Source organism: Patella vulgata, chromosome 4 (assembly GCF_932274485.2).
Source record: "Patella vulgata chromosome 4, xgPatVulg1.2, whole genome shotgun sequence".
NCBI lineage: Eukaryota > Metazoa > Mollusca > Gastropoda > Patellidae > Patella > Patella vulgata.
In genome coordinates, this window is record NC_065882.2 from 38,517,764 (window position 1) to 38,542,793 (window position 25,030).

Here is a 25,030-nt window from a genome sequence, read left to right on the forward strand (position 1 = left end):
AACAAAATGAGTTCGGTAATCTCGGGAAAACATTTACTGGCATTCTGTATCGGTTAGGATTTTTTTCTAACACACTGTACATGCATATAACGTCGGCCAAAATGTATGCAACAATGAACAACTTACAATTTTTTTACAACGTATCATTACATCTTCGTCTATAACTTAGATGTAATCCATCAATTATTAGTTGCTATAAAATCCAAACTTTAAATTATATATGTCATACGATGAGCTTGCAGCTTCAGTTAATCTAAATCAATCATTCATAGAGCACTCGATCCACTCCACGGGGCGCTTAACGGTAAGTCACGTTACCAGAAACGCGCCATTTTTGGGACTATATTCTTAGTCTGTCTGTGTTAATCATTGAAAAATCTCCGGTGTAACAATATACATCTACTTTAAATGTCGCCCATTTCATTTTGGTGGAAGCGGATATTGAATAAAGCCATTTCACACACGTGTACATTACATGCGCATGTCATATATTTATACAAAACTTTTAATATTATGGATTTAGCTGTTCAAGTCATAAAAATTCATTGATAATCAATATACTTGTTCGTCTCAAGATCTTAAACTGTGTGTATCAATCTGAAGTCAATCGGATGATAACTTTAGCCTCTAGAGCGTCACAAGATGTTTCAAAGTGATCAAGGGCCATAACTCTGGCAGTAATTATTGGAAATCGCTGAAAATCAATAGGCTTCTTCGTCTCATGACCTTAAACACTGTGTATAAATTTAAAGTCAATCGAATATTAACTTTGGCCTCTAGAGCGTCCACAAGATTTTTTTAAGTGATCAAGGGCCATAACTCTGGCAGTAATTATCGGAAATCGCTGAAAATCAATAGGATTCCTCGTCTCATGACCTTAAACACTGTGTATAAATTTAAAGTCAACCAGATATTAACTTTGACCTTTAAAGCGTCCACAAGATTTTTTGAAGTGATCAAGAGCCATAACTCTGGCAGTAAATATCGGAAATTGCTGAAAATCAATAGGATTCTCCATCTCATGTGTATAAATTTAAAGTCAATCGGACATCAATCGGACATATTGGTGTCAATCATTATCTCATATGTGATAGAACACGTTCCAAATATAATTTTAACACAGGTATCATTGCTACGATAGCTGAGTAATACAGGTTTCCTGAATCGGAAGTGACTGAAGTGACGAGTGATAACAGATACATGGGCGAACTTCTGCTCACTAATAATTCCTTCGAAGACCAAAAGTTGTTGTGTTAGACATTTCAAGTTTCATTGAAATCAGAAGAGAAAATTGTGACTTCTAAAGTGTCCCCAACCGTGACACTATTAGCGTACACAGAGCGGCCATTTTGTGCGGCAGTTTTGTTCAGATTTTTACTAAATTCGAACTCAACCTTCATTGATGTATTACGGTGATATATTTAAGCCTTATTTTTTTTGATATTGAATACAAATTGTGACTTCTAGTGGGTCCACAAGCTAAAAATGGGATTTTTCAAACAATCAGTTGTCATAATCCAGGAAGTTACCTGCGGATATGCCCGATTATCGAAAAGAACTAAGATCTTTGTGATATAAACATAAATTTAAAGTTTCATCAAAATTGGATGACGTTCCACAACCTTGGTATTATTTTTTGAGACTTTGATGGCAACCCCGAGCGAATATTGAGTGACACGCTAGCACTGCCTGGTGTTGGAAACAAGGTGTGACTCAGTGTTTTAATTAAACCATGCCTCTGATCGTTTATTTTAGGTGAAGTACATGTAGAGCTATACATTGTTATAGATCAGTTAATGCGTTGGTGCCTACGTGTGAAGATTGGTGTAAGCGTTTCTTTGATCTGTTATATCATTGACCGTATATACGGTTATATCACGGGGTAATTCTGTTATTTAAACCCGAGCATTGTCATTTTGTCTGCTTTTAAATAGAAATATGCCTATACCGATACATTATTACTTCATTAATATGTTTGACATTTGTAAGACTTGCATCGATGGACTATTACAAATTCAATCAAATTACGGAAAAATTATAAAATGCACACCAATATATACTACTCTTACCGGGGGCGTAGTTTTATCCATCTAAATAGTTATTCACATACTGACAAATAAGTTACAAATGGCATCTAATATCGGTAAATCACACCCCAATCAATATATCTTTTCTGGTTTAAATCACAAATAAATTAAAAGCCTTCGTCTCCTGATATGTAATCACACAAAGTCAGAATTCACCGTCAACAAGTTTATGGAACTTTGTTGAATACATGTACATTGCCACGTACCAGTCCGATAATACCTTGCTGACGTTTTCATTTCGGCACCAAAGAGTCTGGTGAATGCACACTGTCAATCAAGGTTCCATAATGAGAACTGACACGTGATATCAAAAGAAACCGATTGACAGAACATAGACGCACCTTTAACAACAAACTATTACCTTGTTGTAGTCGTGTGGACAATATGACTTTTATTGTTAATTATCAGTAGTAATAATTACAAATTTTCAAAAGAGATGTCAATGTATTTTTGATTATACATGTAGCTTCAGTCCATTCAATAACCTGTATTTATTACACAAATGGTTTCTCAATTAGCAGAATGTCAAAATAAAGAAAACAAAGCTACACTTACAATATGACTACGGTAACTAAGAAGTTATTCGTCACGATTTCACGGAGTTGTTAGGATTTGGTCGGACCCCCACCCGCTACATGCAATACCAATTTATAACGAGTAATTACAGTAAAACACATGTTTTTAGGAATGTGGATATGTGGGATTGTCTTTTTTTTTTATTTTAAATCGGTACAGACTTTAAGGTTCACGCATGCAGAGCGTCTTATGAACAAAATGATGTTTAGTCATCATATTTGCAGTTGACATATTCTGCCTTACACCGGTGGTAATCATTTCATTATATTGTGCACAAACGTCATTCCTTAAAGTTACAATTTCATATTTTCTAAGAAAGTCAAAACATAATTATTTCTATGTCTTTTGCTCAATAGGTTGTCAACTCACTATTATACGATCATAGGTGTCATTCTCTCACTTAAAACTCATTTACACCGGAAATAATAACACAATTACCTCCCTTGTTTTCTATTCTCCACCATGGAGTAGCTTTTTTCAAACGTTTGAATTTGAAGAGGAAAATGATATTTTTGCCAATTTCTCAACTGGCAATAGTGAATTATAGGATTAATAGGATTATTCTTTAACAAGGTAGGACTGTTTATAGATACCATCTATTTTAACGCTTTATTTTAATAAATTTTAAAAATACAACTTAAAAATATGAAATTGCAACTTTAAATAGCCCCACGCCCCTTTAAGAACTTACAAAGCATGATTTTTCAGTTAGACAATTTATTCTAGATTTCTAGATTAATTACTATTATAACTATTGAAGAGGACCAATTCATAAGATCATATTTGCAGTTGACATATTCTGCCTTACACCGGTGGTAATCATTTCATTATATTGTGCACAAACGTCATTCCTTAAAGTTACAATTTCATATTTTCTAAGAAAGTCAAAACATAATTATTTCTATGTCTTTTGCTCAATAGGTTGTCAACTCACTATTATACGATCATAGGTGTCATTCTCTCACTTAAAACTCATTTACACTGGACATAATAACACAATTACCTCCCTTGTTTTCTATTCTCCACCATGGCGTAGCTTTTTTCAAACGTTTGAATTTGAAGAGGAAAATGATATTTTTGCCAATTTCTCAACTGGCAATAGTGAATTATAGGATTAATAGGATTATTCTTTAACAAGGCAGGACTGTTTATAGATACCATCTATTTTAACGCTTTATTTTAATAAATTTTAAAAATACAATTTAAAAATATGAAATTGCAACTTTAAATAGCCCCACGCCCCTTTAAGAACTTACAAAGCATGATTTTTCAGTTAGACAATTTATTCTAGATTTCTAGATTAATTACTATTATAACTATTGAAGAGGACCAATTCATAAGATCTGGTTGTTAGATGATTACTCTGTGTGTTGATGAAAAAACAATCAAAACTAGAACTGCGATGCAGTAATGACGGGTTTCACCGATGCCACGTTACACTTAAACTTATGTCACATCTGATGCCTCGTTACCCTTGAACTTATGCCACTTCCGTTACCAATGAAACCGTTAAACAGATTTCCACATAAGCATTGCAGACGTGTTATAAAATATGTTACATATGTCAAAAAAGTGATCCTGACAAAATTTGTTACTAACTTACCGCCGAGTTAGCTGACTTTCTAATGGGAAATTTCTCGACAAGGGAAGATGCTAGAAGCAATTTTTGGACATATATATGATCTTATTCATCCAATCTATATGTCCATTGGAATCAAATATCATAATGTTAAACGAATGATAAATATAACTCACTTCAAAACAATATTTGTTTTGAAGGCTAATAATACAGTTTTTGCCAAAATTACATTACTTCCGGTGAAAATAAAAATGTTAAATTAATTCTATGAAATTATAAATGGCATAAGGCATCACATGGTGAAAATTTTATGATAATCGAATAATAATTTACACTTTTATAGACCAAAAATTTGAAAAGTGACTTGAAAAAAATCGTCTATTTCTCTGCAATCGTACAAGTTAGAAACCTTTTTGTGGTATCTGTATGATCGTATGGGTTAATTCTATTGGTTGATTGGAATCAAATATCATAATTTTAAAAACATTACAGATCAGACTCATTTGAATAAAATATCTGTTTTGAAGCCTAAAAATACAGTTTTCGCCCAAATGACATCATTTCCAGTGATAATAAAAATGTTAAACTGGTTTGACCTGGTCAAAATTGGCCCCAGGCATCAAATGGTAAAAACAAATTGAAAGTCGAATAATAATTGACTCTTTTACAGGCAAAAGAATGTGAAAAATGTCGCATGCAAACTTGCCTATTTCTCGACAACTGCACATATTACAAATCAATTTTCCCATACATTCTATTCGCATGGATTATTGCTACGAGTTTAAGAAAGTTACGAAGAAATATTTTAAAAAATGAAGATGCTGAGTGGGTTGTAAATAGCTTAATTTTACACCTTTTTTCACCTTTTACGGTAATAGAAATAGCCTGAAAACGAAATCGAAATTTAAAAAACTGAGTCAGATGTTTTGTGCGCCTTTGAATAGCGCATCCTTTTGGTAATGTCAAATTTTAAAAATAATAATATTTGCTTTCAAAAAGTGGTACTGAACTGTCAAAATTGTAGTTTTTGGTAAAATTATGTCACTCCTGTTGCCGACAGGAAACTTTACCGGTAACAAAAAAGATAGGTTGCCAGGCAACGAAACATACGCCCACAGCAGCTAAATCGTCCGGGCAGTCAACAAGAGTTGTAGCATATTTTTAATTTTCGGTAATGAAACATTTATAATACACTAAAATCTGATTATGTGTGTATCAATCTGAAGTCAATCGGATATTAACTTTGGCCTCTAGCGCGTCCACAAGATTTTTCAAAGTGATCAAGGGCCATAACTCTGGCAGTAATTATCGCAAATCGCTGAAAATCAAAAGGCTTCTTCGTCTCATTACCGTAAACACTGTGTAAAAAATTTAAAGTCAATCGGATATTAACTTTGACCTCTAGAGTGTCCACAAGATTTTTGGAAGTGATCAAGGGCCATAACTCTGGCAGTAATTATCGGAAATCGCTGAAAATCAATAGGATTTTTCGTCTCATGACCTTAAACACTGTACATAAATTTAAGATCAATCGGATATTAACTTTGGCCTCCACAGCGTATAAAAATGACATTTCGGAAAACGGACCCTATGAACTCTCTATTATACAAATCCAACAATAAATAATTAATCTAGGACTGAAAAACTGAATTACTGAGACAAGAATTGTTCACATTTTTGCTCAAGTCAGATGACCATTTAATCCTGTGTAAGATACCATCAAAAAATATTCATTAAACATGCATTATGCAAGAGCAAATTCTGCTTATTACAAGTCTTTCTTTAGGCCTGAAATGTTATCTAAATTATCAATTAGACATTAATTAACTTATCCAGACCATAATAAACTCTCGATGTCAAGGCTAGCCTTCGATGTTGGCTGGATTAGATTCCTATATGCCGCTAAAGGCCGTTGATAATTAAATCAGAAAAAGTGGATAATCGAGACTATGCTGTTTATATTAATGATTTTAGTAATGATGACCGAGACTATGCAAAAATTTCACCCGCTTCTTTCTCGGCTCATAGTCGATCAATTTGACTGAAATTTTCAGCAAATTACCTTTACACTATCTAGTTTTTAACTATTATGGCGAGAACTGCCATCTCTTTATCTTATCTCCCATAATGTATCTTTAATAAAACAAATTTTTGTAAAAATTTAAAGTTTCAAAATTTTGCGCCTAATATAAGCGAAGATCTCGTCGAAAATCAAAAATCTGAAGTACCGTAGCTATTTGCCCTGTCTCCGGCTATGTCAAAATGTACCAAATGTTGAAATCCGTCGATTATTGTAAATATTATGGCGACATTTAAAAAAACGACAACTTTGGCAATTTCGGATATTTCGCATTGTCACAGAATGTTCGAAATAGGTTTAATCTCTAAGTCATACCGACTTTCCTGTAAAACCTAAGATATCGTACAGATCCGCCAAGTAGTTTCTGAGATATGCTCAAGTGGAAAATAAAACGGTCAACGTGTTGGATGATTGTTTTATTGGTAAAAACAATCATCACTAGAATTGCACGCAATGCTGAAGGCTTTCACGGTCGCAAAGGAGTCACACGATCGCCAGATATATGACAAAAGACTATCCCCACTACTCCCCCACCCCCCAAAAAAAACACACTCTAGCATAACTCAGATATTGACCCCTAAACATGCTCCAACTCGTAAAAATACGCTGTTTTCAATTTTCGATCTCTTTTTTCGGCTACCCATGACAATTAGAAAAATTATACAAGGGTTTCACACAATACACTACCCAGTAGAATCTCGATTGAGCAAGTTTGAAAAAAATCATTGGCGGATTTTCCGAGAAACATGGGTTTAAACTTGATCGAAATCGTAAACAAGCCAACAGTGAGGCTGATGTCCCCCGCCGAAATTGCAAAATAAATAGATGACACATATTAATTAATCGCACATTTATTTTTTTCACTAAGTTTCATCACTCTCTATCAGATAGAATCAAGATTATCTTGTCCCAAACCATCGACAAATGAAATCGATTAGCTCTGCTTAGCTTCAGCTCGAAATGTTAATTATTGAACTCAGTCAAGACATTCACCTAATGAACATCTACATATACATCAAGTTTAAACATTCACCTAATAGACACCTATGCCAAGTTTGAACATTCTACCTCAATTAGAAGGAGAGTTATTGTGTTCCAAAGTTTCTACCAATCAAATTGCTTATCACTCTGCTTACCCTCAGCAAAAAATGTTCATTATCGAACTTAGTTAAGGTATTCATATAATAAATCTATACACCAAGTTTCATCAATCTCACTTAATTAGAACTAAAGTTATCGTGTCCCAAAGCATCAACCAATCAAATTGCTTATCTCTGCTTACCCTAAGCGGAAAATGCTCATCTTCGAACTCCATCAAGGCATTGACCTAATCAACACATACACCAAGTTTGAACATTCTAGCTCAATTAGGAAGAGAGTTATCGTGCCCCAAAGTATCAACCAATCAAATTGCTTATCTCTGCTTACCCTAAGCGGAAAATGCTCATCTTCGAACTCCATCAAGGCATTGACCTAATAAACACATACACCAAGTTTGAACATTCTAGCTCAATTAAAAGTTATCGTGTCCCAAAGCATCAACCAATCAAATTGCTTATCTCTGCTTACCCTAAGCGGAAAATGCTCATCTTCGAACTCCATCAAGGCATTGACCTAATCAACACATACACCAAGTTTGAACATTCTAGCCCAATTAGGAAGAGAGTTATCGTGTCCCAAAGCATCAACCAATCAAATTGCTTATCTCTGCTTACCCTAAGCGGAAAATGCTCATCTTCGAACTCCATCAAGGCATTGACCTAATAAACACATACACCAAGTTTGAACATTCTAGCTCAATTAGGAAGAGAGTTATTGTGTCCCAAAAAGTGTGACGGACAGACAGACAGACAGACAGACGGACGAACCCATTTTAATAGTCCCCTGCTTTCTTCGAAAGGCGGGGGACAATAACCTTACTTTTCAAAGTCCCATAAATTTTCTAGTTGGCAATAAAATCTTGTTGCTATACCACCTTCTCGTAGATAATACGCGTGGCTATCATACGACATAATACTTTAAGTACTCGGTAAACAACCAATTGATACATCCCATTTGGCACACAGGCACCCATTTTTCAGAATTTTGTCAAATTTTGAATACCTTTCTTCACCACTTCCGGTGATTAGAGGATTTTCATTTATAGTTCATGAACTGGTTTGGTCCCTAGGCTTCAGAGTCCCGACGTTTCAGAAATATCGTAGGTGTCGTAGGTGTTCGTACCTTTCTAACCAGGGTAATTATATAACTGTTAAATTAAACAACGGATAACTCCTACCTCTTAAAATGATTTATATAATTAGTAAATAATTATTATTATCTAATGATTGTTGTTTTGTGACATATATAGTGTAACCAATATATACATTGTACTTTTATAATCAATATGATACTGTGCATTAGTCGTGTTTCTGTTCTTATGATTTGAATTTCTTCATGCAATATTTGTAAATCGCCAGTAGGAATAAATGTCTCTTATATAGATACATTATGCTGGCTGGAAATTACACGGTAGGCTAGCCTTGGGGACTGTTTGTAAATCGCCAGTAGGAATAAATGTTTCTTATATAGATTCATTATGCTGGCTGGAATTTGCTCGGTAGGCTAGCCTTTGGAACTGCGCTGTATCATACGGCCTGTCATTGAGTCAACTGGCGGGGGTTTCGATTACCCGGTAGTACGTGACAATGAGTAGGGTCGCCTGCCCAACCTTGTGGGTTTTCTCCTGATCCTCCGGTTTCCTCCCACTACTAAAGACCCCTATGCGCAAGCGAATTATTGAAATAAATAAAAATAAACCATATGTTAGTCCCGAAATGACCTAGTTTGTGTCGAGTGGACGTTAAACCCCATTTTTCTTTCTCTCTCTCTAACCAGGGTAATTATATAACTGATGAATTAAACAATGGATAACTCCTACCTCTTAAATGATTTATATAATTAGTAAATAATTATTATTATCTAATGATTGTTGTTTTGTGACATATATAGTATAACCAATCTATACATTATACTTTTATAATCAATATGATACTGTGCATTAGTCGTGTTTTTGTTCTTATGATTTGAATTTCTTCATGCAATATTTGTAAATCGCCAGTAGGAATAAATGTCTCTTATATAGATAAATTATGCTGGCTGGAATTTGCACGGTAGGCTATAGCCTTTGGGACTGCGCTGTATCATAAGGTCTGTCATTGAGTCAACTGGCTAGGTTTCGATTCCCCGGTTGAACATGACAAGGAGTATGTCGCCTGTCTAAACTCGTGTGTTTTCTCCGGGTCCTTGGGTTTCCTCCAACTGCTAAAGACCCCTACGCGCAAGCAAATTATTGAAATAAAAAAAAATAAATCATATGTTAGTCCCGAAATGATCTCTAAACATGCTCTTACAGCGGCGCTAGTCTTATTTTATATAGAATTCCAACCGCCAAGGGATCTTTTACGGTCACACCAATGTGTACACGGGACTTCGGAATCACGTTCATGTCAGCTACTCAAATATGTAACTGGTTCAAAAATTGATTGAATATTCAATGAAATATCGCCAATTTTCTGGTTTCGTGCACGTTAAAGATTTGACGTCACTAATAAAAATCTAATATTAATTACAGATAGAGTCCATGCTCAAACAACGTCATGCCTTTTATCACAGGTGCAATATTCGATACCACTGTATGATACTACTGCAAACGATTAATAAATTGGACTTTCTTATAAACAGCGCGAGTCGTCGATTTCTGTCCAGATGATTACCGGTATAAGATAATTTTGACACAGAAGCAACAATATTAATTCAAAGGCTAATTATTACACACAGCAATCAACTATTTCTGTTACAGGGTCACTAAACCCATATTTTAGAAAGAAGAAAACACTCATAGTTGAAATAATTTCAGTTCAAATATCATCACTGATAAAAGCACTCTTGAATAGACTCTATACGTTGACCAAACGTACAGATTGTATCCCCCACTTATGTTTCGCTTAACAATGAAAGGTGCCGTGTTCAATTTTCGATCCCTTTGTTCTGCTACTCCTGAAATTTGGGACTATTGTACAATCGTTTTATGTATAACACTACCGATAGGCCTCTCTGTAGAAGAAGTTCCAAAAAAGAATTATGTTGACTTTTCGAGAAATAGGCCTCTAAAAATGCTCCAAATCGTAAAAATACGACGTTTTCGATTTCCGATCTCTTTTTTCGGCTACCCCTAACATTTCAAAAAATGATACAGTGGTTTCACAAAACAGAGTACCCATTAGCCTCTCGATTGAGAAAGTTTTTAAAAAATCGTTGGGAGACTTTCCGAGAAACATGCGTCCAAAGTTGCTCGAAATCGTAAAAAACGTTACTTTTCAAAGTCACATAACTTTTTAAATTTTTGATAGAAACTTGCCGCTTTAGTACCATCCGATAGACAATTCAATTGGCTATTAAACGATAAAAAACTTTAACTAATCGAAAAGAACACAATTGATACATCGCATTTTCCGCACAGACACCCATTTTTCACAATTTTTGTCAAAGTTTGGATACCTTTCTTGACTACTTCCGGTGATTAGAGGATTTTCATTTATAGTTCATGGACTGGTTTTGTCCTTCGACTTCATATTCCTGAAGTTTCAGAAAATTCGTTGGAGCCGTTTTAGAGTTATTGAATTTTGACTAAAACTTGCAAAAATCGCCAAAATCGACCAAAATCAAAATCCGAAATTTAAAAGAAAACTTATATCGCTGGAATCAGATTGATGTCAGCTATCCAAAAATGTAATCAGAATTGAAAAATTTCAAGAAATAAAAAACTAAGAAAATTTTGAAAATTTTCCAATATTCACCGAAAAAATGAAAGCGACAAAGTTTCAAAATTCGACATTTTTGAACTGCTATCTACTCAGCCATGTCTCCGGCTATCCAAAAATGTAAATATCAGAAAAATCGATTGAGAATTAACAGAATTGTGTCCGATTTTCAATTTGCGTGCACGTTAAAGATTTGACGCATTTCCGCTATGCGCACAAATTTGGTTTTACATTTAAGCACTAACCACCACCCATTTTCCCGAGAGAAAATCAAACTTCAGACCTCTATCTATTGTAGTTGCTGAGATCTAGCTTCCCCCAATAAAAAATATATAATAATATTAATCTTAGTAATAACAATAGTCTTTCACCGAACGTGAAAGCCTAACTAGAACTGCGACGCAGTAATGACGGGTTTCACCGGTACCGGGTTACCCTTGAACATATGTCACTTCCGGTACCGATGAAACCATTAAACGGGTTTCCATATAAGCATTGCACACATCAAATAAAATGTACGCAGAATCAACAAAATCCAGCAATATCAATTCGTTGTGTACATTTGTTACATGTAAGTGATCCTGACAAAATTACATTACTTCCGGTAATAATGACCAGCGGCCGCCAGGCAGGATACGCCCACATTTTTGAGAGATGGATAGAAAACAAGCTAAAAAGAAAGTGATTTTTCATACAATCAGGGGCCATAATTCAGGAAGTTAAGGTCTGATATGCATGAATATCGAAAAGAACCAAGATCTTTGGGTTATAAACTTACATTTCAAGTTTCAACAAAATCGAATAAAAAATTGTGACCTCTTTAGGGTCCACAACCTTGAAATACCATATTTTTATGCTATTTCAGAACGAAGGGCGGCCATTTTGTCTGTCAGTTTTGGGCCGATTTTCACGAAATTCAAACTCAGTCGTCCTTAGGGTGTAACGGTGATATAAGGCTGACCTTAAAAATATCTTTGTTTCGCCTAACTTTTCCACGATCTTTTTATTTTATTTTGTGTGTCAACCTGAAATATATCATGAGAGTTATTTCCCTTTACTATGGCTATGGTTTGATTCATTATTGAAACTGGTTGATCAAGACGAAAGCGTCACAGGTGTCGCTTCTCAACAAAATGGTTGCAGACGAATACACGTCCATTCCCACGAAATGATTCTGCCTCTATGTCTGTGGTGCGTAGTTTTAAACATGACGACGATATTTTCAATATCCGTTTTCGAGAAAAATGAAGGCACAACCCGCACTATCGTTAAAAACGTGTTGAAGGAGTTTCACACTTCAAGTTCGTGGCAAATCATGTGCGAGTCGGGCATCACGAAAAATCCCGATGTCATTGATTTGTTTGCCAATATTAAGAAGACGAATGTTTCCACCCGGAAAATTATTAAGCTGTCAAATTAGCTCTTAAGTTTAATAAAAACTTTCAGTTCGTTACTTTTTACGTCAGACCCCAAATTCATTAAACAAAATTAATGAATCTGTAGTATACAGCTAATAAGTTTTCTGTATTGATTTCTCCGGAAAAAAAAACCGACCTACCGACCCTTCTCCTCGATTGTGGGTCGGGTTTGGTGAAACAAAGATATTTTTAAGGTCAGCCTAATAATACGGTTTTTTAAATCAGATAAAAATTATGACCTCTATAGGATCCACAAGCTAAAAATGCGATTTTTCGTACAATCAGGGGCCAGAATTCAGGAAGTTACGGTCCAATATGCGCCAATATCGAAAGGAACCGAGATCTTTGGGTTATAATCATACATTTCAAGTTTAAACTAAATCAGATAAAAATTGTGACCTCTACAGTGTTCACAAGCTAAAAACATGATTTTTCGTACAATCAGGGGCTATAATCCATGAAGTTACAGTCCGATACATGCCAATATCGAAAGGAACCGAGATCTTAGGGTGATAAACCTATATTTCAAGTTTCATTGAAATCGGATACAAATTGTGACCTGTAGACTGTTCACAAACAATTGTGGACGGCGGACGGACAGGGGAGACGACAATATACGTCCATATGAAAATGTGGGCGTATAAAAATGTTAAATTAGTTTTATAAAATCAGAAATGGCATAAGGCATCACATCGTGAAATTTTATGTAAATCGAATAATAATTTCCACTTTCATAGACCAACCAGCGGCTGCCAGACAGGATACACCCACATTTTCGAGAGATGGATAGAGAACAAGCTAAAAAGAAAGTGATTTTTCCTACAATAAAGGGCCATAATTCAGGAAATTACAATTCGATATACGCAAATATCGAAAGGAACCAAGATCTTTGGGTTATAAACTTACATTTCAAGTTTCAACAAAATCAGATAAAAATTGTTACCTCTATAGGGTCAACAACCTGGATATACCATATTTTTACGCTATTTGAGAATGAGGGGCGGCCATTTTGTCTGTCTGTTTTGGGCAGATTTTCATGAAATTTGAACTCAGCCATCCTTAGGGTTTAACGGTGATATAATAATACGTTTTTTAAAATCGGATAAAAATTATCACCTCTATAGGGTCCACAAGCTAAAAACGCGATTTTTCGTAAAATCAGGGGCCATAATTCAGGAAGTTACGTTCCGATATGCGCGAATATCGAAAGGAATCGAGATCTTTGGGTTATAAACTTAGATTTCAAGTTTCATCAAAATAGGATTAAAATTGTGACCTCTATAGGGTCCACAACATTGATATACCATATTTTTACACTATTTGAGAACGAGGGGCGGCCATTTTGTCTGTCAGTTTTGGGCCGATTTTCACGAAATTAGAACTCAGTCGTCCTTAGAGTGTAACGGTGATATAATAATAAGTTTATTTAAATCGGATAAAAATTATGACCTCTATAGGGTCCACAAGCTAAAAACGCAATTTTTCGTAAAATCAGGGGCCATAATTCAGGAAGTTACGGTCTCCGATATGTGCGAATATCGAAAGGAACTAAGATCTTTGGGTTATAAACTAACATTTCAAGTTTCAACAAAATCGGATAAAAACTGTGACCTCTATAGGGTCCACAAACTTGATATACCATATTTTTACGCTATTTGAGAACGAAAAGCGGCCATTTTGTCTGTCGGTTTTGGGCCGATTTTCACGAAATTCGAACTCAGCCGTCCGTAGAGTTAAACGGTGCTATAATAATACGTTTTTTAAATCGGATTAAAACTATGACCTCTATAGGGTCCACAAGCTAAAAACGCGATTTTTCGTACAATCAGGGGCAATAATTCAGGAAGTTACGGTCCGATATGCACGAATATCAAAAGGAACCGAGATCTTTGGGTTATAAACTTACATTTCAAGTTTCAACAAAATCGGATAACAAGCGGCTGCCAGGCAGGATACGCCCACATTTTCGAGAGATGGATAGATAACAAGCTAAAAAGAATGTGATTTTTCCTACAATCAGGGGCCATAATGCGCGAATATCGAAAGGAACCACGATCTTTGGGTTATAAACTTACATTTCAAGTTTCAACAAAATCGGATAAAAATTGTGACCTCTATAGGGTCCACAACCTTGATATACCATATTTTTACGCTATTTGAGAATGAAGGGTGGCCATTTTGTCTGTCAATTTTGAGCTGATTGTCACGAAATTCGACCTCAGCTGTCCTTAGGGTGTACCGGTGATATAATAACACGTTTTTCTAAACCGGATAAAAATTATAAACTCTATAGGGTCCACAGGCTAAAAACCTGATTTTTCGTACAATCAGGGGCCATAATTCAGGAAGTTACGGTTCGATATGCGCGAATATTGAAAGGAACCAAGATCTTTGGGTTATAAACTTACATTTCAAGTTTCAACAAAATTGGATAAAAATTGTGACCTCTATAGGTCTGAGTCGTCCTTAGGGTGTAACGGTGATATATTAATACGTTTTTTTAAATCGGATAAAAATTATGACCTCTATAGGGTCTACAAGCTAAAAACGCGATTTTTTGTACAATCAGGGGCCATAATTCAGGCAGTTACGGTCCTATATGTGAGAATATCGAAAGGAACAGAGATCTTTGGGTTATAAACTTACATTGAAGAATGAAAGGAACAGAGATCTTTGGGTTATAAACTTACATTTCAAGTTTGAACAAAATCGGATAAAAATTATGACCTCTATAGGGTCCACAAGCTAAAAACGTGATTTTTCGTACAAACAGGGGCCATAATCCATGAAGTTTCGATCCGATACATGCTAATATCGATAGCAGTCGAGATCTTTTGGAGATAAACCTATATTTCAAGTTTCGTCAAAATCGGATAAGAACTGTGACCTGTAGAGTGTCCACAAACAAATTGTGGACGGACGGACTGACAGGGGCGACGACAATATACGTCCAAATGAAAATGTGGGCGTATAAAAAGAACAGAAATGCAATGCCTGACGTCACATTTGTTCACAAACAATTGTGGACGGACGGACAGGGGCGACGACAATATACGTCCACATGAAAATGTGGCGTATAAAAAGAACAGAAATGCAATGCCTGACGTCACATAAAATCGATCCGCAGTGAATAGACCATTGACACAAGGGCCAAAGATATATTTAGTTTTTCTCTCTCCCTTTCCGTTTTTCACCTTTTGTATGGAGATTTTTGTTGACTTTTGGTTGTAGAATCGAAGAATGTTTTAATATGTATTTTCTGCGAGGTTTTGGTGAATATTCATGATTTTGACGCGGAAGGATACTAGACTTCAGACTCAGAGGTGGGTTAGGTTTTTCTGTGACGATAGCTCATGGAGTCAATGACAAGCATTAACGAACGAAAATAATGTAAATATTGGAAACAAGTGGCTATGATATCGTTTTGTTGGGAGTATTTATTCAAATAAAAACGGCTAGATTGAAGAAAAAACCTATCGGAGTGAATCGACAGAGATTTGATTGCCTGACATTACTAATTGTTGAAAAACAAGCCAACAGTGAGGCTGATGTCCCCCGCCGAAATAGGAAAATAATTAGAGGACACATATAAAAATCAAATTGTGTATCGCTCTGCTTACCCTGAGCAGAAAATGCTCATTATCAAACTTAGTCAAGGTATTACTGTAATGAAACTATACACCAAGTTTCATCAATCTCACTTAATTAGAACTAAAGTTATCGTGTCCCAAAGCATCAACCAATCAAATTGCTTATCTCTGCTTACCCTAAGCGGAAAATGCTCATCTTCGAACTCCATCAAGGCATTGACCTAATCAACACATACACCAAGTTTGAACATTCTAGCTCAATTAGGAAGAGAGTTATCGTGCCCCAAAGTATCAACCAATCAAATTGCTTATCTCTGCTTACCCTAAGCGGAAAATGCTCATCTTCGAACTCCATCAAGGCATTGACCTAATAAACACATACACCAAGTTTGAACATTCTAGCTCAATTAAAAGTTATCGTGTCCCAAAGCATCAACCAATCAAATTGCTTATCTCTGCTTACCCTAAGCGGAAAATGCTCATCTTCGAACTCCATCAAGGCATTGACCTAATCAACACATACACCAAGTTTGAACATTCTAGCCCAATTAGGAAGAGAGTTATCGTGTCCCAAAGCATCAACCAATCAAATTGCTTATCTCTGCTTACCCTAAGCGGAAAATGCTCATCTTCGAACTCCATCAAGGCATTGACCTAATAAACACATACACCAAGTTTGAACATTCTAGCTCAATTAGGAAGAGAGTTATTGTGTCCCAAAAAGTGTGACGGACAGACAGACGGACAGACAGACAGACAGACGGACGAACCCATTTTAATAGTCCCCTGCTTTCTTCGAAAGGCGGGGGACAAAAAAGCGAGCCGAAGCGAGAGCAGGTAAAATCGAGGTCTCAACAGGCATTGCATTTCTGTTCTTTTTTTTATTATATATATTGTCTAGTTCGGTGTATCCATATATATATATATATATACGGATGAAAGGTCAGACTCCTGTGATCTATGCGATTTTGACAATTCTCTGACAAAGAGTAAACATTTCATGCCACGTGATTTAAGCATGAAATCGGAAGCTGTTGACTGAAATTAGCCGACTTTAAATCTGCGATTTTGGATTACTTTTTCAGTTAAATATATACTATTCAAAAAAAGTAGAGGATATTTGATTTTGGGGGCATAATACTAAAATATGCAAATGACTACGAAAAAAGTCACTATAGAACCTAACAGAAGAAACATTTCGAGTTACATGTGACGCCCAAACGCACCAATAGCTACCGCATGGAATGCAGGTGATGCTTGGGATCATCATGGGGGTCCAACCCAAGATTTGCACGACTCTGACTTTGAATGTTACAGTCATTGTGGCATTGAATTCCAGGATGGAAACATCAGTTTAATTGTTTTAGTGACCAGAAAACAAATTTTGATATGCGTCGGCTTACCCAAAATGAAAGGTTACGTGCCCTTGGCATGCTACAGATCGGCACAACACAGGCGTTTGTGGCGCGGACGATGAATGTTTCTCAGTCTGTCATAAGCAGGCTATGGTCCAGATACCGTGATACACAATCTGTACAGGACAGACCACACTCAGGTCGACCAAGGGCGACAACTCAAGCCCAGGATCGATTTATCCGTACCTTGGCCTTGAGAAATCGTGTCATCACAGCAAATCAGATCAGCGCTCGTCTTCAAACAGACACTGGTGTGACAGTGAGTGGCCAGACGATTCGGAATCGACTGCATAGGGGTCACCTTCGCGCCCGACGTCCTCGCATGATCCCTTGTTTGAGAGATCATCACATTCAGGCAAGACGTCGTTGGTGTAGGGATCGTCAACACTGGGATAATCGACGCTGGAGCAATGTGATGTTTTCAGTTGAGTCAAGGTTCACTGTTGATTTTTTGGACAGACGTAGGAGGGTGTGGCGTCATCGAAACGAGCGCTTCCAAGACGTTAACGTCATCAGACATGATCGATTTGGGGGTGGTTCTGTTATGGTGTGGGGAGGCATCACTGTTGCTGGAAGAACGGCTTTACATGTTGTTGCAGGGCGTGTTACAGGCCAGTACTACCGGGACAACATCCTGGCAGTCCATGTTGTGCCGTTCGCACGACGTCATGGCCGCCGTTTCATCTTCCAGGATGACAACGCAAGATGTCACAGGGCCAGGATCGTTACAGGTTACCTCCAACAACAAAACATCACCACATTACCTTGGCCAGCACTGAGTCCCGACCTCTCCCCCATCGAGCATGTCTGGGACATGCTTGGACAGAGGTTACGTCAACGTCAACAACGTCCTGCCAATGTCCAAGAACTTGCTGCTGCGTTGCAACAGGAATGGGACAATCTGGACCAAAATGACCTTAAACGTCTCATTAGGAGTATGCCACGTCGGATCAATGCTTGTTTGGCAAACAGAGGAGGATTTACCCGTTACTGACTTGGTTGTGATGCTGTGGTAACTTTGCTGTTTGACCCCGGGTATCATTTTACCCTTATAATGGTCAGTCTGTGCCTTACTTGGTCTAACAATCATTTGGAATAAATCGATGAATGTGAACTTCATTTCATTTTGTCATTTGTTTCTTCGTCAGTTTCATTAGGTGACTTTAATAACACTTAAAAATCAAATATCCCCTACTTTTTTTGAATAGTATATTACTAGCGATTGTATTATAATACTTTGATATCAATCTCAATATATGCAAATAATCTGACTCAAAAGTTATTGAAATATAAGCGCAATTACCGTTTATGTACAGGAGACACTTGCGGTAAAATACTGCTCTGATGTCACATTTCCGGGGATTTCCATTCACGCGATTACAGCCATAGAAAACAGGATTTATTTGACCTAGGAAGCTGAAAATTGTTAATTATTAGTTTTAGACCATGGAAAACCCTCCAGGGCTATTTAAATTACCTAAGGAAGCTAACATATCATGAAGATCTTATTTGAATTACCTAAGGAAGCTAACATATCATGAAGATCTTCTTTATCAACAAAACCATCTCTATTTTGATCTATCATATTAAAGGCCTCTTTGAATTCCTGAATTTGAGACTGATCAAACATCGCGAAGACATTTGAAGTAGCTCTCTGGGCCCTTTTTTTGGTAGTCTTTCCTTTTGTTTTTCTACTAGACATCTTGATAATCTGCAAAAAAACAAACGGTTGGCAGGCAAGATAAACCCACATTTTACAAGAGATGGACAGAGAATAAGCTAAAATAGAATTTTAAAAAAATTTTAAACCAGCGGCTGCCAGGCAGAATACGCCCACATTTTTGAGAGATGGATAGAGAACAAGCTAAAAAGAAAGTGATTTTTCCTACAATCAAGGGCCATAATTCAGGAAATTACAATTCGATATGCGCAAATATCGAAAGGAACCGAAATCTTTGAATTATAAACTTACATTTCAAGGGTCCACAACCTTGATATACCATATTTTTAAGCTATTTGAGAACGAGGGGCGGCCATTTTGTCTGTCAGTTTTGGGCCGATTTTCACGAAATTCGAACTTAGCCGTCCTTAGGGTGTAACGGTGATATAATAATATGTTTTTTTAAATCGGATAAAATTTATGACCTCTATAGGGTCCACAAGCTAAAAACGCGATTTTTCGTACAATCAGGGGCCATAATTCAGGAAGTTACGGTCCGATATGCGCAAATATTGAAAGCAGGGTACGAAATAACACGCGAACGGTCGTTCAGGTTACGCATCGGTTACCATGACCTGGAAACACGCGAACGGACTTCCGTTCTCGACCACCGAGCTATAATTTATAAACTAAAGGTTTCAGTTAAAATATTCCCTTCACTACTACATTAAAACATTTTACAATTATAAATAAATGCCTGAAAGATCGTTAAGTTCGCACCTGTCATTTTGGCGGTAGCAAATCAACTCGCGGACCCATCATACCTGGCAACGACATACTCATTTGCCTCTTTTGCGAACGAAAGCGCCAGATCAATCAACTGATTTCTATTGTTTTTATTTCTTAAATAAATGGTGATTGAGTAATAAAAATAAAACACCCAATGAAAAGGAATGTTATATTCGCAAATTATCAAATAAAAAACATACTTTTCAACAATGGATCTTCCGGTATTTACGTAATAGGTCAGAGGTGAAAATTCACACCGTGTCAATGACTTTGGCATTATTCCAATATTTTCACGTTGTCACTCACGGCTAATAATTTTATGACATGGAAAGTGAAATGGAATCAGATTTTTTATGATTTACTGCCATGTATATCGTAGAACATGATAATGTCGAAGAAATCAACTATTTGTTATTTTTGGGGGACGTTATGAATGATGCGAAGCAGCCGAGATCAAGCGTGTCGGCCACCATATCTTGGATACGTTTCCAGACAGACGATACCACAAAACTTACGGATAATAATTCTAGAGTTTGGAAAGCTAAATTGAATCAAAACTTTTAGGATTTAATACAAGCTACATAGAGGAATATTACATTGCCGAAGATTTCAACTATATATTTTTATTTTCGATGCTATGAAGCAAAGAAGACGACAATTCCCACCATATATCCAACAAAGGCAGAAATGTCACATAGTGATGAAGTGACGGTCATTTGGGGCGATATTTCTTTCTAAAAGTTATATATTTATATTTACTTTGAACACTGTTCTTTTTTTTAAAATAAAATCTTAGGAGATACATGTTCACGTTTATTATGACAGAGAAAAGTCATAATTTTAGTGGAACTGACTTTTCAATATTATTTATAGTAATATACCGGTAATTGTTAGTTTGTACAATTGAATTTTATATCATTGGAAAGAACACGACAATCTGTACATTTTTGTATAAAAAAAATTTTTATTTAGTTATTTGCAATTTTGTAGAGAGTTTTAGGATTAACAATAATCCACTAATTCGCTTAGGGATATGGGCCCTGCTGATTTAATAAGCTTAGGGGTAGCTGGCTAATCTTTTAATTGGCCCCAAATCCCCCTAGGCTAATTCGAGGGTCGGCTCTAAACAAATATGGCATCGTAACCTATAGGTTACCAGTTCAAATTTGATGCAGATTAGCGTAACCTATTTTGAGGTTACCATATAAGAGGCTTATTTCATACCCTGGAAAGGAACCAAGATCTTTGGGTTATAAACTTACATTTCAAGTTTCAACAAAATCGGATAAAAATTGTGACCTCTATAGGGTCCACAACCTTGATATACCATATTTTTACGCTATTTGAGAACGAACGGCGGCTATTTTGTCTGTCAATTTTGATCCGATTTTCTCGAAATTCAAATTCAGTCGTCCTTAGGGTGTAACGGTGATATAATAATACGGTTTTTTAAATCGGATAAAAATTATGACCTCTATAGGGCCCACAAGCCAAAAAACGTGTTTTTGCGTGCAATCAGGGGCCATAATTCATCAAGTTACTGTCCGATAAGCGCGAATATGGAAAGGAACCGAGATCTTTGTGTTATAAACTTACATTTCAAGTTTCGACAAAATCGGATAAAAATTGTGACCTCTATAGGGTCCACAACCTTGATATGCCATATTTTTACGCTATTTGAGAACGAACGGTGGCCATTTTGTCTGTCAGTTTTGGGCCGATTTTCACGAAATTCGATCTCAACCGTCCTTAGGGTATAACGGTGATATAAAAATCAGGGGCCATAATTCAGGAAGTTACGGTCCGATATGCACGATTATTGAAAGGAACCAAGATCTTTGGGTTATAAACTTTCATTTCAAGTTTCACAAGCCAAAAACGTGATTTTTCGTACAATCAGGGGCCATAATCCATGAAGTTACGGTCCGATAGATGCCAATATCGAAAGGAACCGAGATCTTAGGGTGATAAAACCTATATTTCAAGTTTCATTGAAATCGGATAAAAATTGTGACCTCTAGACTGTTCACAAACAATTGTGGACAGACGGACGGACAGGGGCTACGACAATATACGTCCACATGAAAATGTGGGCATATAAAAACTTGATTTTTCGTACAATCAGGGGCCATAATTCAGGAAGTTACAGTCCGATATGCGCGAATATCGAAAGGGACTGAGAACAAGCTAAAAAGAAAGTGATTTTTCCTACAATCAAGGGCCATAATTCAGGAAATTACAATTCGATATGTGCAAATATTGAATGGAACCGAGATCTTTGGGTTATAAACTTACATTTCAAGTTTCAACAAAATCAGATAAAGATAGGTTGACAGGCAACGAAACATACGCCCACAGAAGCTATATCGTCCGGGCAGTCAACAAGAGTTGTCGCATATTTTTACTTTTTTCGGTAATGAAACATTTATAATACATTAAAATCTGATTAAGAGTAACAACTCATTAAGTAATTATCAGAAAACCATTAGAATTTGTTTGGATTTTATAAAGTTCTGTCCCATGCTAATGTTTAGTAAACAAAACTTTTAACATCATGGATTCATTGAAAATCAATATACTTGTTCGTCTCAAGACCTTAAACTCTGTGTACCAATCTGAAGTCAATCGGTGATAACTTTAGCCTCTAGAGCGTCACAAGATTTTTCAAAGTGATCAAGGGCCATAACTCTGGCAGTAAATATCCGAAATCGTTGAAAATCAATATGATTCTTCATCTGATGACCTCAAACACTGTGTATAAATCTAAAGTCAATCGGATATTAACTTTAGCCTCTAGAGCGTCCACAAGATTTTTCAAAGTGATCAAGGGCCATAACTCTGGCAGTAATTATCGCAAATCGCTGAAAATCAATAGGCTTCTTTGTCTCATGACCTTAAACACTGTGCATAAATTTAAAGTCAATCGGATATTAACTTTATCCTCTAGAGCGTCCACAAGATTTTTCAAAGTGATCAAGGGCCATAACTCTGGCAGTATTTATTGGAAATCACTGAAAATCAATAGACTTCTTCATCTCATGACCTTAAACACTGTGTATAAATTTGAAGTCAATCAGATATTAACTTTGACCTCTAGAGCGTCCACAAGATTTTTTGAAGTGATCAAGGCCCATAACTCTGGCAGTAATTATCGGAAATCGGTGAAAATCAATAGGCTTCTTCGTCTCATGACCTTAAACACTGTGTATAAATTTGAAGTCAATTGGATATTAAATTTGACCTCTAGAGCGTCCACAAGATTTTTTGAAGTGATCAAGGGCCATAATTCTGGCAGTAATTATCGGAAATCGCTGAAAATCAATAGGATTCTTCGTCTCATGACCTTAAACACTGTGTATAAATTTAAAGTCAACCGGATTTTAACTTTAGCCTCTCTCTCGAGAGAGAGAAATGGGGTTTACTGTCCACTCAACACAAACTAGGTCATTTCGGGACTAACACATGGTTTTTAACTTTATTTCAATAATTCGCTTGCGCGTAGGGGTCTTTAGCAGTGGGAGGAAACCGGAGGACCCGGAGAAAACCCACGAGGTTGAACAGGCCACCTTACTCCTTGCCACATACAACCGGGGATTCGAAACCACGCCAGTTGACTCAATGACAGACTTTATGGTACAGCGCGCATGTGCTAACCATTCAGCCACCCAACCCCCCTTCACGAAATTCGAACTCAGCTGTTCTTAGGGTTTAACGGTGATATAATAATACGTTTTTTTAAATCAGATAAAAATTATGACCTCTATAGGGTCCACTAGCTAAAAACGCGATTCTTCGTACAATCAGGGGGCATAATTCAGGAAGTTATGGTCTGATATGCGCGAATGTCGAAAGGAACTGAGATCTTTGTGTTATAAACTTACATTTCAAGATTCAACAAAATCGGATAAAAATTGTGACCTCTATAGGGTCCAAAAGCCAAAAACGTGATTTTTCGTACAAACAGGGGCCATAATCCATGAAGTCTCGATCCGATACATGCCAATATCGCAAGTAGCCGAGATCTTTTGGAGATACACCTATATTTTAAGTTTCGTTAAAATCGGATAAGAATTGTGACCTGTAGAGTGTCCACAAACAAATTGTGGACGGACGGACGGACAGGGGCGACGGCATAATACGTCCACATGAAAATTTGGGCGTATAAAAATTGTGACCTCTATAGGGTCCACAAGCCAAAAACGTGATTTTTCGTACAAACAGGGGCCATAATCCATGAAGTTTCGATCCGATACATGCCAATATCGAAAGCAGCTGAGATCTTTTGGAGATACACCTATATTTCAAGTTTCGTTAAATTCGGATAAGAATTGTGACCTGTAGGCGTATAAAAATTGATTTTACGTAAAATCAGTTGCCATAATCCAGGAAGTTCTGATCCGATACACTCAAGCATCAAATGGAACCCAGTTCTTTGGAATATACACATTTATTTTAAGTGTCATTGAAATCGGATAAAAATTGTGACCTCTACAGGGTCCATAACCCTTTTGCTTACAGAGAGCGGCCATTTTGTCAGGCAGTATTGGTCTGATTTTCATGAAAGTCTAACTCAGCTGGCATTATGGTGTAACGGTGATAAATTTAAACGTTTTTTAAAACATGAAAAACATGATTTTTCATACATTCAGGGCATAATTCAGGAAATTACAGACCAATGTGCACAGATATTGACAGGATAAAAAGTGTGACCTCTAGGAGAAGTGAAAAAAACAATTTTTCATACATTCAGGGGTCATAATCCAGGAAATTACGGTTTGATGTGCGTAAAGATCGACAGGAACTGAGATCTTTGGGATATCAAATTTATAAAAGAAAAAAAAGATCTGATAATGAAAAGGGGTTTAACGTCCTACTTTTCTGCACTGACTGGGCTTATGAAGATAGGCAACATCGGGAGCGAACCTGAGGCCCCCTGGTTAATAAACAAAACTTGTCTGTCTTTTCTTAAATGATGTACACGCGTACATGTACTTGCACAGGTAAATTTGATTTAAGTCAGAATCATTAAACTTG

General features: G+C 36.5%; 1 protein-coding gene across 2 annotated transcripts in view; it reads right to left on the reverse strand.

The window, feature by feature from the left end:
• Positions 1-25,030, reverse strand: part of LOC126818838 (myosin regulatory light chain 2, smooth muscle minor isoform) — an 83,205-nt gene that overhangs the window by 50,770 nt on the left and 7,405 nt on the right. For both annotated transcript variants that reach the window (XM_050546476.2, XM_050546475.2), the window contains exon 2: positions 19,066-19,258. In XM_050546476.2, the coding sequence (XP_050402433.1) occupies positions 19,066-19,249 (184 nt within the window). In that variant the 5' untranslated portion in view covers positions 19,250-19,258. The remainder of the gene's footprint in view (positions 1-19,065; positions 19,259-25,030) is intronic.